Consider the following 17,287-nt stretch of genomic DNA (forward strand, 5'->3'; position numbering starts at 1 on the left):
AGCGATGCACCCCATTTCTTCATATTTGCCTCATGCTATTGTTCAAAAACAGCTTGGCAGAACCTTGAGAACTGAAATTGAGCTCATTGACATTCTGCCATTCCATACTCCGATTATTTGAATTGTTGAATTTTAGTATTGTTAACAATTTTTTAAAAAATTGGTCCCCTTGGATTACAAGAATTTATTTGGAAAGATCTGGGCCTCTTTCTGATTTCCCCTTTCACGTTTTGACAACAAAGCTCTTACTTTCAAAGTAAAACATTTACAAAGAAGCAAAAAGGAGATTGGTAAATACTTAAAGGTTTCGCAGACATCTGGGGAAAGGGTAGAGGTTGGAGGCTGGAAGTATTGAAATAGCTCTTTCAACAAAGAACCAGCAAAGGCATGATGATCCAAATGGCCTGTTTCTCTAAGGGTCTGTTTAAAATGTTTGAAAACACCACAGTTTTAATTTATCAACAGAATAAAGCAACTTTAGTTATCCTTAACTACATGCAATTTAAGTTTGAATGTCATACTGTGAGGTATGTTCCACTAAGTTAACATGAAATTCTCTTTTTAAAGGGTGGCTGGGATCATATTACAATCAGAGCAAACTCCATGGAAACTTCTCATAATCCTGTTTCTATGGCATCTGATAATGCACCAATGAATTTGCCTAACCAAGATGGAACTGTTGGTGATAATTCCAGGGGCAATTTAATAGTCAGTGAACAACAGGAACTTAATGGACATGCTGTTAACTGCTGACAATCTGTACTATAATTGTTGTGTATTCTATTTGGCGGTGTTATCAGTTTGGTACTGATCTTCCGTAAATCATCTGAGACTGTTTCCTATCTTAAATAAGTAGAATATTCTTGTAATGTTTCTCCATTAGCAGTGCTTCATTGTCACTCCAATTGTACTGCACTTTTCACAGAGAAAAGGTTCTCACTTTGTGGGAAATTCATCACCTGTGCAGTTACTTCAAACTGTACAATGCTTAAATGTTCGAAATCCAACTCAATATGTTGCGTTCCACACCATTTCATGTTGATCAGACTGTTACATCTGTAATTCAGTCTTTTTCCAGGATTGAAAGCCCAACAATGCATTAATCTAAATAATTTAAGGACAGTGTCCCCTACTGGATCAGACAGTGGTTCTGTTCACATCATCACACTGACATGTATGGGACAACTGGCACACATGTAAATCTCTAAAAATTCATTGCCATGCATTGTCTTGATCCCTGCTTTAACAATTTTTTTTCTGATCCCATAGATTCTTACATTGTTCCTGAACTAACTGAGAACCAGTGCCACCTTTTAAATATTTGATTGAACCCAAAACCATTAGTTGTAAAATCCAGTTGTCTTGATACTAACTTGCAGGGAGATGATGGGGTGATGATTGGATTATGATAGAAAGTTTCCACAGAAAAATCACTGTTGTTACAATGAGAGATTGGTAGATTTATACTCATATTATCTTCATCTTTACATGGAATGAATAGCACAGAATGAGCCATTTTATGCACTACCCAAGAACCACCTCCTATCCCACTTCATCTCAACCTCTATTCCTTTATTTACTCTAAATGCGAGGAGAAGTGAGGTCTGCAGATGCTGGAGATCAGAGCTAAAATGTGTTGCTGGAAAAGTGCAGCAGGTCAGGCAGGATCCAAAGAACAGAAGATTCGACCTTTCGGGCATAAGCCCTTCTTCATAAGCCATTCCTGAAGAAGGGCTTATGCCCGAAACATCAAATTTCCTGTTCCTTGGATGCTGCCTGACCTGAATTACTCTCTGCCCAATTTTTACACCCTGCTTCATTTACAACCGCCACTAATTCTCCCCTCCCATTAAACGCCCCTATATTTAACAACCACAACCATTAACACCCTACTCCAATTTACACCACCACCCACTTCTAGCTACCTTGTATAATATCCCAAATTTATATCCTCTGCCAATTTTTGCCCCCATTTGCCTCCTATTTTAAAGCTCTCTATTTACAATTTCATTATCCATTTATATCTGCTTCTCTAATTACAGCTGGCCCCATTTTGCTTTCGAGTGACTTCAGTTCAATCCAACCAGCTGCCACAAAAATTAAAATCACACCTTTACTCTTTGAGCTTAAAAGTAAAATTTTTCTAGAGTCAGGATTGGAGACTTGCTGCAGGAAAGTGTGCTCCAGTAGATGGCAAAGCAGCAGCAACTGGGAATGGTGGATGTGATATTGCTGCTAAATCACAAGTTTGTTCACACAGGCTGTTTTATTAATAGTTGGAGGATATTTTAAAATGGTTCATCTTGTGGCATTGAAATGCCTAAGCACTGTATGTTAAAAAGGATGAGATCAGTGCGGTAGGAACAGCCTGTCCTTTTGAACTACTGACCCATAAACTCTACATTACAAACCCAGCTTGGAAAATAATATGCAACACACATTGGAAACCTTGAACATTTCAGCTCACAAAGAAATTAAACCTTGTTAAAACATACTGAAAACAGGACAGATAAAAGGAACCGTTGCATAGTTACAGGGAACTATGCAGATGACACAAAGATAGTTAGAGGGACAGGTAGCTTTGAGGGCGCAAAGAATTGGCACATGGAGTACAATGTGGGCAAGTGTGAGATCGTGCACTTTGGTGGGGCAAATAGAGGCATGGACTATTTTCTAAATGGGGTGAAAATTCAGAAGTCTGAAGTCCAAAGAGACTTAGGAGTTTTAGTCCAGAATTCTCTCAAAGTAAACTTGCAGATTGAGTCAGTAGTTAGGAAGGGAAATGCAATGATGGCAATTATTTTAAGAGGATTTGAATGTAAAAGCAGGATGTACTTCTGAGGCTCTATTAAGCTGTAGTCAGACTTCATTTGGAGTATTGTGCGCAGTTTTGGGCCCCATATCTCAGGAAGGAGGTACTGGCCCTCTGAGAGACTAGGACCCAAGAGCACAGCTTTAGAGTAAAGGGAAGACTTTTTAGAACACAGATAAGGAGAAAATGTTTTCAGCCAGAGAGTGGTGGATCTATTGAATTCATTATCACAGAAGGCTATGGAGGCAGGTCACTGAGTATATTTAAGATTGCAATAGATAGATTCTTGAGTATCAAGGATTACTGGGAGAAAGCTGGAGAATTGGGTTGAGAAACTTATCAGCCATGATTGAATGGCGGAGCAGATTCTGGCTGAATGGCCTAATTTCTGCTCCAATGTCATATGGTCTTATAGAATGTCCGCTATGGTACATACCACCTGTGTTTGGGAATGTATTAGTGGAAAAGCCACATTCCATTCAGTACTGCAGTATGGCATGTGTCACAATTTGAATCTATAATGAATAATCTACATTAACTTCTGCTGTATTGAATGTCTTCGCCACATTAACTCAGGAGCAATGCACTGCTTTGCTAATATACTTCAACTCCAATCAGATGTTATTTTAATTTAGTTTCTCAGTGTAACGATTCTCTATCTTGTTCGTGACAAAGCTTTTTTTTATTGTTTTTATGGATTTTCACATGTAAAGCTGAAGATTAGGCTGCTATCACACCTTCAATAATAATTCTGGTTCCACCAAAACCCTAATGCTTTTCTTTAAAATGTATGAGTTCCTTTGAAAAGAAAATAGATTTCAATTCTTAATCGGCAACCTCTGCACATCACTTAGACAATTTCACAGTACCAAGGAGAGACATGAATTCTTCAAATCAGAGATCAAATTAAGGCCTTGTCTGTCCTCTACCCATGTTAAAGGCTCCAAATCCATTAACTCAAAACAAAGTAGGGGTGTTTTTGTACTATTCTGGCTAATATTTATGCTTCATTGGTAGATGTACAAATGATAAGGAGGAAACTCCTCAATTCTTACATTGAAGAAAATAAACTGTATAATATTAGCTGCTAATGCTTGAATCCAGAATTTTCACCAAGTAATTGATACTTGCGATGACAGCACTGACATCTGAGGAGAGATTGAGTCGGTTAGGATTGGATTCACTGGAGTTTAGAAGAATGAGGGAGGATCTCATCGAGACCTATAAAATTCTAACAGGACTAGACCAGTTAGATGCAGGAAGGATGCTCCCAATGGTGGGGGAATTCAGAACCAGGGGTCAGAGTTTAAGAATGAGAGGTAAACCTTTTAGGATGGAAATGAGGAGACATTTCTTCATGCAGAGTGTGGATGAGCCAGTGGAAGTCACGACTACATGAAGTAGTTGAGGCCAAAACATTGTGTTTTCAAGGAGGAGGTAAACATAGCTCTTGTGGCTAAAGGGATCAAAGGATATGGGAGGAGGATGAGATGAGGGTTTTGAGCTCACCGGTCAGCTGTGATCATAATGAATGGCAGAGCAGGCTCGAGGGATCAAATGGCGTACTCCTGCTCATATCCTCCCTTTCTCAGAGTATCTCCAGCCAGTTGGAAATAGTGAGAACTGCAGGTGCTGGAAAGTCAGAGGTGTAGAGGTGGAAAAAGCACAGCAGATCAAACAGCTTCAGAGGAACAGGGAAGTCCTCAGATTGGAACCTTTCATCCTGATTAGCAGCCCTACCCAACATTTGATGATGTAGGATAATGTGCTTTGTCAGAGGCTGCTTCTTGTGAACAAGTATTGTTATTTTTCATTCATTAGGTGGGATAGTGTTCTTTACCCATAATTGGCTGTGAAAGGACCATCTCTGAAATGATGTCTTCAGTCAGTAAGATCACACACTGGAGAGATGTATTAGATCAGTTGGACAAATATAGTATCCAACACCTGATCATTCATCCTGCAAGTCAGATATCTTTAAATATCTGAGAGCTAGAAGAATTAACCAGTGTTAGGATCTATTACCATTCATACAGGATGTTTGAAGATCATGTTATTAGGTTTTGATAACTGTGATGTTTGATTAATGTTCTATATTAAGACTTGACTTTACACAGGTTCTCTGACCTTCACTAACTAAGGTATCTTTTATGTTATGTCTTATTTTATGATGTACAACTGCATTATCTTTACTACATGTTGTAAAAGATGTGTCTTAAGAATAATGTGAAATAGCAGGATGAATTCATTTTCTGAACATAAATTAATTGCATGCATTTTCTCTAATCAGCATCATAATTGTTTAATATTGTATCTCTACATGCTTTTGGTGATCTGTTTGTGTTTGAAAATATTTGATTGACCTATGGTCATTTTGTGAAAAAAATGCATTCATAACCCAAAAGCAGAATGTCAGCTGGACAGTTTTGTCCATTGGGTGTATTTTAGTGGATATAATCAGCCACAACACAAACCCTATTTGATTTTCAATCTTGAGAACACTTTTAATGGCAAATTCATTCTCTTTCCTGAGCCATGTAAATAAATCAAATGCAAGAGAAAGTTTGAAAAAAGTCTGTTGTTACCGAGGTTATACGGGTCTTGATGGTTTTAAATATTTGTATTAAATTATGTGTAACAATTTAAATTTGCTACAAAGTTCAGTTTTGTGTTGTCTATATTTTGAAGTGATTCTAAGTTCCTTGTGATGTAAGTGGATACTTTCTCTGTCAAAGACATGGTGTAAATGTGTTACTCAGCATATTGAATGTAATGCAGTGTTACAGAGCTTTACCAAAACATAATATAATGTACCAATTTCCTGCTGTGTGTACTAATTCGGTGTCATTTGTTTAACCATTGTTCACAGCAAAAATTTGACACATCCAATCACAGGAAGTGTTCATGCAAATCTATTCCATTCCTAAATGCTTTATGGAATTTCATGCATTCAGCAAAATAACTGTGAAGGTGCTCATTAACTATGCAATGTAGCCCTAAATTTGAATTCAGACAAAAAGGAATAATCCTGTGCTTTTCTCTTCCCCTAAATATCTAATGGAAATGTGCTGCAGCAAGAAACCTGACTTGAAGAGCTATTGTGACAGGATGTTTATACATCTTGATTATTTGCTTGATGAGTGCATTGTGACTGAAAGGTCAGAGTAGGAAAACATTGGCTATTTGACAAGTTACTTTTTAAAAATTCATTCATGTGAATGTCATTGACAAGTCTAGAATTTATTGGCCATCCCAATTGCCCAAGAAAGTCATGGTTAGCCGATTTCTTGATTTGCTGTCGTCAGTGTTGTATACGTACACTCAGTACTTACCTCAGTCTTGTTTGGCACAACTGTGGGGCTTGCTGGACCATTTCAGGATATAGTTAAGAATCAACCCCATTGCTTTTAGTTTGGAGTCACAAACTGTCCAGATTTTCTCCCTGGCAGACTTCAGGTAATGTCATGATCATACTGACAATTAATCAATTTGGAATAAAATGTTAAACTTTATTAAATTAAAATTCTCTCAGCTATGTTGGTGGAATTTGAACTCCTGTCACTAAGTTATTAGTTCAATACTATTGCCATTGTGCAACTGCTGTCCCAATAAAATCAGAATGATGAATTTATTGATAATTTCATTCTTATAATGGCAACGAGTTTGCAAGAGGTCTTGTACACACTCATGTTAGTTCAGTTCATTTGTATGCAACTTATAATATAAGTGTCATTGAAATAAGACTTTGGAATAAGGAGAAAGTGTATTTCTGCCAGACACAAGTGAAGCATCACTAATGGAAAACATTCCAATCCAGACTTTGTAGACAGTTTAGCTTGCCCCTGCCACCCCTCCCCCACCCCCCACCATATAGATCACCTCTGGGGAGATAATAGGCTAATGGTATTACTTGCTGGACTGCTAATCCAGAGACTTGGGTAATGTTCTGAGGACCCAAGTTTGAATCCTGCCAAGGCAGATGGTGGAATTTAAATTCAATAAAAATCTAGAATTAGAGTTTGATCACTATAAAACCATTGTCAATTGTTAGGAAAGTCGCATCTGGTTCATATCCTTTAGGGAAGGAAACTGCCATCCTTACATGATCTTTATTATTGTGGTTCTGCTCGCCGAGCTGTAAGTTTTTGCTGCAAACGTTTCGTTCCCTGGCTAGGGAACATCATCAGTGCGGTGGGAGCCTCGTGTGAAGCGCTGCTTTGATGTTTCTTCCGGTATTTATATTGGTTTGTTCTTGCTGCTTCCGGGTGTCAGTTTCAGCTGCAGTGATTTGTATCTGGGGTCCAGGTCGATGTGTCTGTTGATGGATGTTCTTGCCGTTTCCGGGTGTCAGTTTCAGCTGTAGTGGTTTGTATATGGTGTCCAGGTCAATGTGTCTATTGATGGAGTTTGGGGATGAATGCCATGCTTCTAGGAATTCTCTGGCTGTTCTCTGTCTGGCTTGTCCTATGATAGTGGTGTTTTCCCAGTCAAATTCATGTTGCTGGTTGTCTGAGTGTATGGCTACTAGAGATAGCTGGTCGTGTCGTTTTGTGGCTAGCTGATGTTCGTGGATGCGGATTGTTAGCTGTCTTCCTGTTTGTCCTATATAGTGTTTTGTGCAGTCCTTGCATGGTATTTTGTAAACTACGTTAGTTTGGCTCATGCTGGGTATTGGGTCCTTTGTTCTAGTGAGTTGTTGTCTGAGCGTGGATGTTGGCTTGTGTGCTGTTATGAGTCCTAAGGGTCGCAGTAGTCTGGCTGTCAGTTCTGAGACACTCCTGACGTATGGTAGAGTGGCTAGTCCTTTTGGTTGTGGCATGTCCTCGTTCCGTGGTCTATCTCTTAGGCATCTGGTGATAAAGTTGCGTGGGTATCCGTTTTTGGCGAATACCTTGTATAGATGTTCCTCTTCCTCTTTTCGCAGTTCTGGTGTACTGCAGTGTGTTGTGGCCCTTTTGAATAGTGTCCTGATGCAGCTTCGTTTGTGTGTGTTGGGGTGGTTACTTTCATAGTTTAAGACTTGGTCTGTGTGTGTTGGTTTCCTGTGTATCCTTGTGGTGAATTCTCTGTTGGGTGATCTCTCTACTAACACGTCTAGGAATGGGAGTTGGCTATCCTTTTCTTCTTCTCGTGTGAATCGGATTCCTGTGAGTGTGGCATTGATGATTCTGTGTGTTTTTTCTATATCTGTGTTTTTGATGATTACAAAGGTGTCATCAACATATCTGATCCAGAGTTTGGGTTGGATTTGTGATATGGCTGTATGTTCTAATCTTTGCATAACTGCCTCTGCTATGAGTCCCGAGATTGGTGATCCCATGGGTGTTCCGTTGATTTGTTGGTATATCTGATTGTTGAATGTAAAGTGTGTGGTGAGGCACAGGTCCAGTAGTTTAAGTATGCCGTCCTTGTTGATAGGTTCGGCCTCCTGTGTTCTGTTATGTATGTCCAGTAGGTTGGCTATTGTTTCTCTGGCTAGGGTTTTGTCAATTGAAGTGAACAGTGCCGTCACGTCGAATGATACCATGCGATACATGGTATCATTCGACGTGACGGCACTGTTCACTTCAATTGACAAAACCCTAGCCAGAGAAACAATAGCCAACCTACTGGACATACATAACAGAACACAGGAGGCCGAACCTATCAACAAGGACGGCATACTTAAACTACTGGACCTGTGCCTCACCACACACTTTACATTCAACAATCAGATATACCAACAAATCAACGGAACACCCATGGGATCACCAATCTCGGGACTCATAGCAGAGGCAGTTATGCAAAGATTAGAACATACAGCCATATCACAAATCCAACCCAAACTCTGGATCAGATATGTTGATGACACCTTTGTAATCATCAAAAACACAGATATAGAAAAAACACACAGAATCATCAATGCCACACTCACAGGAATCCGATTCACACGAGAAGAAGAAAAGGATAGCCAACTCCCATTCCTAGACGTGTTAGTAGAGAGATCACCCAACGGAGAATTCACCACAAGGATACACAGGAAACCAACACACACAGACCAAGTCTTAAACTATGAAAGTAACCACCCCAACACACACAAACGAAACTGCATCAGGACACTATTCAAAAGGGCCACAACACACTGCAGTACACCAGAACTGCGAAAAGAGGAAGAGGAACATCTATACAAGGTATTCGCCAAAAACGGATACCCACGCAACTTTATCACCAGATGCCTAAGAGATAGACCACGGAACGAGGACATGCCACAACCAAAAGGACTAGCCACTCTACCATATGTCAGGAGTGTCTCAGAACTGACAGCCAGACTACTGCGACCCTTAGGACTCATAACAGCACACAAGCCAACATCCACGCTCAGACAACAACTCACTAGAACAAAGGACCCAATACCCAGCATGAGCCAAACTAACGTAGTTTACAAAATACCATGCAAGGACTGCACAAAACACTATATAGGACAAACAGGAAGACAGCTAACAATCCGCATCCACGAACATCAGCTAGCCACAAAACGACACGACCAGCTATCTCTAGTAGCCATACACTCAGACAACCAGCAACATGAATTTGACTGGGAAAACACCACTATCATAGGACAAGCCAGACAGAGAACAGCCAGAGAATTCCTAGAAGCATGGCATTCATCCCCAAACTCCATCAATAGACACATTGACCTGGACACCATATACAAACCACTACAGCTGAAACTGACACCCGGAAACGGCAAGAACATCCATCAACAGACACATCGACCTGGACCCCAGATACAAATCACTGCAGCTGAAACTGACACCCGGAAGCGGCAAGAACAAACCAATATAAATACCGGAAGAAACATCAAAGCAGCGCTTCACACGAGGCTCCCACCGCACTGATGATGTTCCCTAGCCAGGGAACGAAACGTTTGCAGCAAAAACTTACAGCTCGGCGAGCAGAACCACAACAACGGATACCCGAGCTACAAATCTTCAATCAGATTTTATGATCTTTATTACATGTGACTCCAGACCCAAAGCAACATGGTTGACTCTTAAGTGCCATCTGGGCAATTAGGGATGGCAATAAATGCTGGCCTGGACAATGACACCCTCATTCTGTGAATTAGTTTAGAAAAGAGAGCAGGAATGTGTTAAATCCGGTAGTGTACAAAGCATGTACACTAGAGAGCTGCTGCAAGTTCTGTGGCACAATCCATACATTCTTGCAACTATCTTCCTTTTAACACAATAGGCTAGTTAGACAAAAATAAAATACTGTAGATACAGAAAATTTGAAAACACCATGCTGGAAATACTCAGCAGATCAGGAAGGCAGCTTCTGTGCAGAAAGAAATGGGGCTAATGTTTGGATTAATTTTTCATTAGAACATGGAAGAATTAGATAATGTATATAGCAGGTTTTAAAGCAAGTCAGTGAAGTTTGGTAGAGGTTGCAAAAAAAAACAAATGTAGGATCTGTGATAGGAAAGCAGAAGCGATTAAATGACATGTTGATTTTACAGACCAAAAGAAAAGTGCAATGAGATAAGCAAAGAAACAAAGGTTGTGTGTGTTGAGGTGTCACTGGCAAAGAGATAACAGCTGTCAGTCAGAAGGTGAAAAGTTGAAAAATGTGGCACTCCACAACTAATGTATTTCAACATTGAGTTCAACAATTTGAGATAATAACCTCTACCTCTATTTCCTTTCACTTTGCCAGGCTTTGGTTTTATTGTTGTATTTCACTTTCTTGCTTTGATTTTTAAGCGATAATTATTCATCCTTATACCATTCACACTACCCCTTAGTTTAGCCCTGCAAAAACAACACATTTGTCACTTAATCACTTATCTTCCACTCTGTCACTCCATCCTTTGTTCTGTTTCTGAATTTTCCCCATCTCCCACTCTGCAGCCTTTTACTTCTTTAAAGCCTTGGAATTACTGAAATGTTCATTCCTTTTCTCTAGTTCTACATATGTTGTCTGATCTACTGAGTATTTCCAACATTGATTGGGATCTGTTTCTCAGGATCTTGAAAGCTAAGACAATGCCACTAAAATGCAAACCAAGATCAATACCAGTAAGTATGTTCTTCTAATCTGTTGCGTTCCATGATGACAAAGGTGTCATCCATATTGCAGACCCAAAAGTTGGGCTGGATTGTGGGGAGGGTTGTTTGTTGTGTAACTGCTTCTGTTAAGAGTCCTGAAATTGGTGAACCCTTAGGCGATTTGTTTGTCTCTCACCCTACAAGCCAGAAGGAACAGCAGAACAGCTGCAGGATTCTACAACAAATAATAAATGATGCCCACAACCAACTCCACAAATACAAACGAGACATTTCGCACCAATAAACTGTACATTAATGCAACTGACCATGAATGGACAAGTATGCTAGAACGAGCCATCAACACTAAACAACAGCAGGCCAAAACAAAGAAAAGACAAGCCCTACAAGAAAAACTGGCCCAGCAAACGCACAGCAATAACACTGGCAGTTCAGATACTTGGATAAAGAACCTGTTGGACCGATCACTTTCAGATATGGAAAATGCCATCCTTATACGAGGGATGAACTTCAACCACAGGGACGCGAACAAAAGGACTTCTTAACAGCACTGGAATATGCCCTGAAAGACAACTGACTTACATAAGAAATCCAGCAGGTCATCAGACAGACAGTAGCATCAACACTAAGCAGAAAGAAAGAAGGAAAACACCCTCAACACACTGGAAAGGAAAGTCCTAGAAAGACTCAAAGACAGAAATATTGTCATCCTAGTGACAGACAAAGGGTGCATGATTGTCATCCTGAATAGAACACAATACGTCAAAAAAGCAAACACACTATTTGCAGCTACCGACACCTACCTACAGGTGACGATAGACCCAATTCCACAGTGAGAAAACTGTATTACAGCATCCCTGAGGAAACCTCACAGTCAGGTGACATTAACAAAGAATGAAACCTGAAGGATCCAACACACCATGTTTCCATGGATTACCAAAACTACATTAAAAAGGGGACCCCCTCAGCACCATAGTCTCACTTCCAGATACAATGTCATATATGCTAGCAAAGGAACTGCAACGCAAACTGAAACACCTAGAAGGAGACTCAAGCCACTCCATCCACTCCACCCACGAATTCTTTGACATCATCAAAGACGCCAAGGTAGAGGATGTTTAGGTTATGGTTTCCTTCGATGTGACAGTGCTACTCACATCAATAAATATCACCCTAGCCAAAGGAATACTGGACTCACTGCTGATGGGTTTGGTGCTGTCAGGTGTTTGTGTCCTTGGTTCATCTAGCAAAGACAGCATTCTCAAACTATTAGAGCTGTGCCTCATAACCCACTTCACCATCAACAACAAGACCTACAAACAAATCAATGGGACGCCTAAGGAATCCCCAATATCAGGACTCTTAACAGAAGCAGTTACACAGAGTTTAGAACGAACAGCCCGCCCCACAATCCAGCTCAAGCTTTGGATCTGCTATATGGATGACATCTTTGTCATCACGAAATGCAACAAATTAGAAGAAACCCACAAACACATAAACAACGTCCTTACTGATATAAGGTTCGCCAAAGAGGAAGAGAACAACAACAACAGACTCCATGCCTGGACATCATGGTAGAATGCAAAGCCAATGGAGAGCTACAGACCAGCGTTTTACAAGAAAGCCACATACGCTGACTGGATATTCAACTAATGGAGTAATCATCGCAACTCCCACAAATGGAATTGCATCAGGACACTATTTAATTGAGCCACACCACACTACAGCACCCAGGAACTAAGAGAAGCCAAGGAAAAACACGTGTACAACATATTCAGGAACAACGGGTACCCGATAAGCACAGTCTGCCGATTCCTACACAACAGACCTAAACAAGAAGATACAATATGCCCAGAAACTCTAGCCATCCTGCCATACATTAAAGGACATCTCAGAGATGATGACCACATTACTCTGGCCTCTAGACACCATGGTAGCCCACAATCCTAATACCACACTGAACCAACTCCTGATGAATTTAAAGGACCCCGTACCAACAGCCAGTGGAATGAACGTCAAATACAAAATACCCTGCAAGAACTGCAACAAACATTACATTGGCCAGACAGGCAGGAAACTAGCCACCAGGATCTATGAGCACCAACTAGCCACCAAAAGACATGACAACCATCACTAGTATCCATACACCGACGAAAAGGGACACCAGTTCAACGGGAACAATATACACTTTAAACAAAGACACGCCTCTGGAATTACCAGAGGCCCGGCACTCAAACTGGAACTCTATTAACAAACATATTGATTTGGAACCCATTTACCAACCCCTCAGAAAAAGAACCGGAAATGATATCACCCACCTCAACAGATCAAGACAGATAACTAGCAAGCAGGACAGAATACCAGCGCTTCAGCAGAGGCTAACTGATGATGTTACCTACCATGGTGATGAAACGTCTAAGAACAAATCTACCAGCTCAACAAGCAAACTTACAACCTGATCCACAACAAATCTTCTCCAAAATTGCATGTTACAATATTGAAAAATCAATCTGGGACTGCCAATTTTGCAATATTTCTATGCCACATTTTAAACAAACAATCTTGTTCAGATGTTCTTGTCAGCAGACATTGGTAAAAGTTACTCCATGAGCTGAAGGAAAGGCCTTTCCATATACACATTGCTTGTTCTAGCTATCCTGGAGGTTTAAGTTGCATCAATACTACGATCATACCATTATTATTCAACCTTAATAGCCCAGTGACACCAAATACAACAGTTTTAGGAACATGTTTAGTTATGACATAGGCATAGTTGCAGGAGCTGCTACCAGACATTTGGATAGCAAAAGGGCAAAGATCCACACACATTTGGTAAAACACAGACATGGATCCTAATTTTAATTGCTATCACCTATGAACAAAAGCAGTGTCATTACCTCAACAGTGATTTGGAAACAAAATCTAGCCTGACACTCTGATGCAATATTGAATGAGTGCTGCACTGCCAGAGGAGCTGTATGGAGGGAATACTGCATCGCTAGAGAGTCATTACTGAGACAGTGCTGTAAGCAATAGGAGGTCCTACCTTTCACTTAAGTTGAACCAAAGTTTTGCAGGAGTCATTATATTGAAGTTAAGACTACCTATACACAAGTATTTTTACAACGATCTTTTTTTCTGTAACATACAGTATATGTATCAAGATGTAGAGTGCAATTCTCCCTCCCTGGAGGTGGTGAGAAGGGCAAATAATTGGGCAGGTTAGATCAGGAGAGAAGGGGAAAGGATTGGGGGAGTTGGACAGAGATCTATGCTTGCCCCCTTGTCACTTCTGCAATTAAGTGCTAGTTGAGAAGATCTTTGGGTGCCTTGATGTCACCAATTAAGAACCTTCATTGGTCAAATAACAGCTTCAATTTGCCACTGGTCTGAGGCACAAAAACTGACCTCCTGTCAAGCTGCTGAGACCTCCACAATTTGTTAGGGCAGGCATTAGGTGACCACTAAAAGCTAACCTATCTTTGCCTTTAACCCTTTTGTCCCAAGGACCCCTTTCCTGAAACACCTCCCCCCACCCACCATATCAAAAAAATCACTTTCCTTCTTGGCATTTTAGCCCCACTCTGGCAATGAACTCTGGGATGCAGAAGCTGCTGGGCTGAAGCCATCCGCACAGGCAGTAGATCATGACCATGTGTTCTGCTAGATTATTTTATGGGTATGTTAAGGGCAAATCTCCAAAACTGTAATCATATCGTAATCTGCATCAGGTCTCAGGTCACTATGATCTGGATGAATCTACTGAGGTTGTTGCTGCTAAGTTTGCAAATGGCACAAAGATAGGTGGAGGGACATGTAGTGTTGAGGAAGAGGGAAGGCTGCAGAAGCCTCGAAGAGTGAGCAAAGAAATGGAAGTTGAAATAGTGTGGGAAAGTGTGAGGTTGGGCACTTTGGTGGGAAGAATAAAGTCATCAACTTTATGGAGAAGGCTTTGGGAACCTGAAGCACAAAGGGATGTGGGAGTTGTAGTTCAGGATTCTCTTAATGTTGACATGCCAGTTCATTGGCAGTTAGGAAGACAAATGCAATGTTAGCATTCATTTCAAGAGGGCTAGAAAACAAGAGCAGTGATGTACTTCTGAATAGGAGCAAATTACTGCCAATTCTGGAATCTGAACTGAAAACAAAAAATCCTGGAGATCGCAGCAGGTCAGGCAGCATCCATGGATGACAGTCTGAGTTTACATTACTTCATCAAGGCTGAATTGAAGTGTGGAGGGGACAACATTTATGTGATAGTAGGGTTGTGGGTGGGGGGGGGGGGGGGGGGTTGGGTTTATGGTTAGGGAGTGCTGGAAGAGAAAGGATATTGATAGTTCACATTGAGTGATCAGAATGTGACAGTGGACTTGAGGCGGTATAAGGCTCTAGCCAGTTTGTATTTGGAATATTGTGAGTAGTTTTGAGCCTCGTAGCAAAGGAAGGATGAGCTGGTTTTGTGAGGGGTACAGATTTATAAGAATGATCTCAGGGATGAAGAGCTTATATGAGGAGTAGTTGAGGACTCTTGGTCCGTACTCAATAGAGTTTAGAAGAATGAAGGGGGATCAGATTGAAACTTCCAGAATATTGAAAGGTTTCAATGTGGAGAAGATGTTTCTAATAGAAGAGACTATGATCCAGGAGCAACGCCTCAGGGTGAAGGGACAGCATTTTAGAATGGAGATGAGGAGGAATTTCTTCAGCCAACGGATTGAAACTCTGTGGAATTCATTGCCACAGAGGGCTGTGGAGGCCAAGTCATTGAGTGTGCTTAAGACAAAGATAGACAGGTTCTTGATTAGTATGGGGATCAAGGGTCACATGAAGAAGGCAGAAGAATGGGATTGAGAAACAGATCAGCTGAAAATGTGTTGCTGGTTAAAGCACAGCAGGTCAGGCAGCATCCAAGGAACAGGAAATTCGACGTTTCGGGCCAGAGCCCTTCATCAGGAATGAGGAGAGGGTGCCAGGCAGGCTAAGTTAAAAGGTAGGGAGGAGGGACTTGGGGGAGGGGCAATGGAGATGTGATAAGTGGAAGGAGGTCAAGGTGAGGGTGATAGGCCGGAGTGGGGTGGGGGCGGAGAGGTCAGGAAGAAGATTGCAGGTTAGGAGGCGGTGCTGAGTTCAAGGGAATCAACTGAGACAAGGTGGGGGGAGGGGAAATGAGGAAGCTGGAGAAATCTGAGTTCATCTCTTGTGGTTGGAGGGTTCCCAGGCGGAAGATGAGGCGCTCTTCCTCCAACCGTCGTGTTGTTATGTTCTGGCAATGGAGGAGTCCAAGGACCTGCATGTCTTCGGTGGAGTGGGAGGGAGAGTTAAAGTGTTGAGCCACGGGGTGGTTGGGTTGGTTGGTCCAGCTTGAATGGCTGAGTGGACTTGATGGGCTGAATGGCCTAATTCTATATCTAAGGATTTTATTACCCCATACTTGCTGTCTTAATTTGTCCAGTAACATCTCAAATTTAAAATTCTTATCCTCATTTCAAGCCAATTTCTCTAATGTTCCTCCAGTCCTCAGATTTCTCAATTCATTAATTCTGACTTTTGCACATCCCAATTTTTTTGTTGCAACAATGAGGACCATGTTTCAGCTACCAAGGCCATGAGTACTGAAATTTCTCCTCAAGCCTCTCTCATCCTTCTTCAAACCATTCTTCAGAAACCAAATGGCTCAAATTTTCGCTCAAATTTTCTCTCAAACTGCTGGCAAGTGACTTGGGACATTGTAACATATAGCACTAATAAAGTAGTACAAGAAGGAGGTGTGTTGTTTTGGCTCATTGCTAAGGTGTAGGTTCATTGGATTGAATTTTAGAGAGGGAGACAAGATTACTCCTCCACTTCCAAATCCCACACAGAAGGAATGAAGATCAGGAGCCTTAACATATTATAGGGAGGCTAACAGGCAGAGAGAGGGACTTTACTCCTCATTGACATTAATTCTTTCTCCCTGCTCTGTCAGAGCTGCTGTGTTTCTCCAGCAGTTTGTTTTTATTTCAGATTTCCAGAATCAACAATATTTTGTTTTTGTAAAATCTTTTATTTGTGCTTAGAAATGGTTAAATTGTATCTTATACTATAACAGTTGTAATCTCATCTACTGTTCCTAAATACTTGCAAGACTTTGTTCCTGCACTCTTGGCTTACTTTAACATTGATAATAATAACTTTAACGTAATAGCTCAGTGAACCAAACTTCTGTGCTGCATTACATAAAGGAATCTCAAATCTTCCGGTGTTTTCAAAACAAAGTTTCTTGGTCCAAATTATCATTCTGTTTTTATTATTCATTATCATATCATTCATTATCCCACTGACTGCTCTGCAGAGTAATTGAATAATTAATTAACTGAAACTGTTTTATGGCAATGCAGAAATTGAATATCGTGTATCAAACCAATACTTCAAATGGATAGGAAAT

General features: G+C 40.8%; 1 protein-coding gene across 1 annotated transcript in view; it reads left to right on the forward strand.

The window, feature by feature from the left end:
• Positions 1-5,043, forward strand: part of tecpr1a (tectonin beta-propeller repeat containing 1a) — an 84,426-nt gene extending 79,383 nt beyond the window's left edge. Inside the window, exon 25 of the mRNA XM_060840566.1 lies at positions 568-5,043. Coding sequence (XP_060696549.1) covers positions 568-753 — 186 coding nt within the window. The 3' untranslated portion in view covers positions 754-5,043. The remainder of the gene's footprint in view (positions 1-567) is intronic.
• The last annotated feature ends 12,244 nt before the right edge of the window (positions 5,044-17,287 follow it).

The sequence above is a fragment of the Hemiscyllium ocellatum genome, chromosome 20 (assembly GCF_020745735.1).
Source record: "Hemiscyllium ocellatum isolate sHemOce1 chromosome 20, sHemOce1.pat.X.cur, whole genome shotgun sequence".
In the NCBI taxonomy this organism is placed as follows: Eukaryota; Metazoa; Chordata; class Chondrichthyes; order Orectolobiformes; family Hemiscylliidae; genus Hemiscyllium; species Hemiscyllium ocellatum.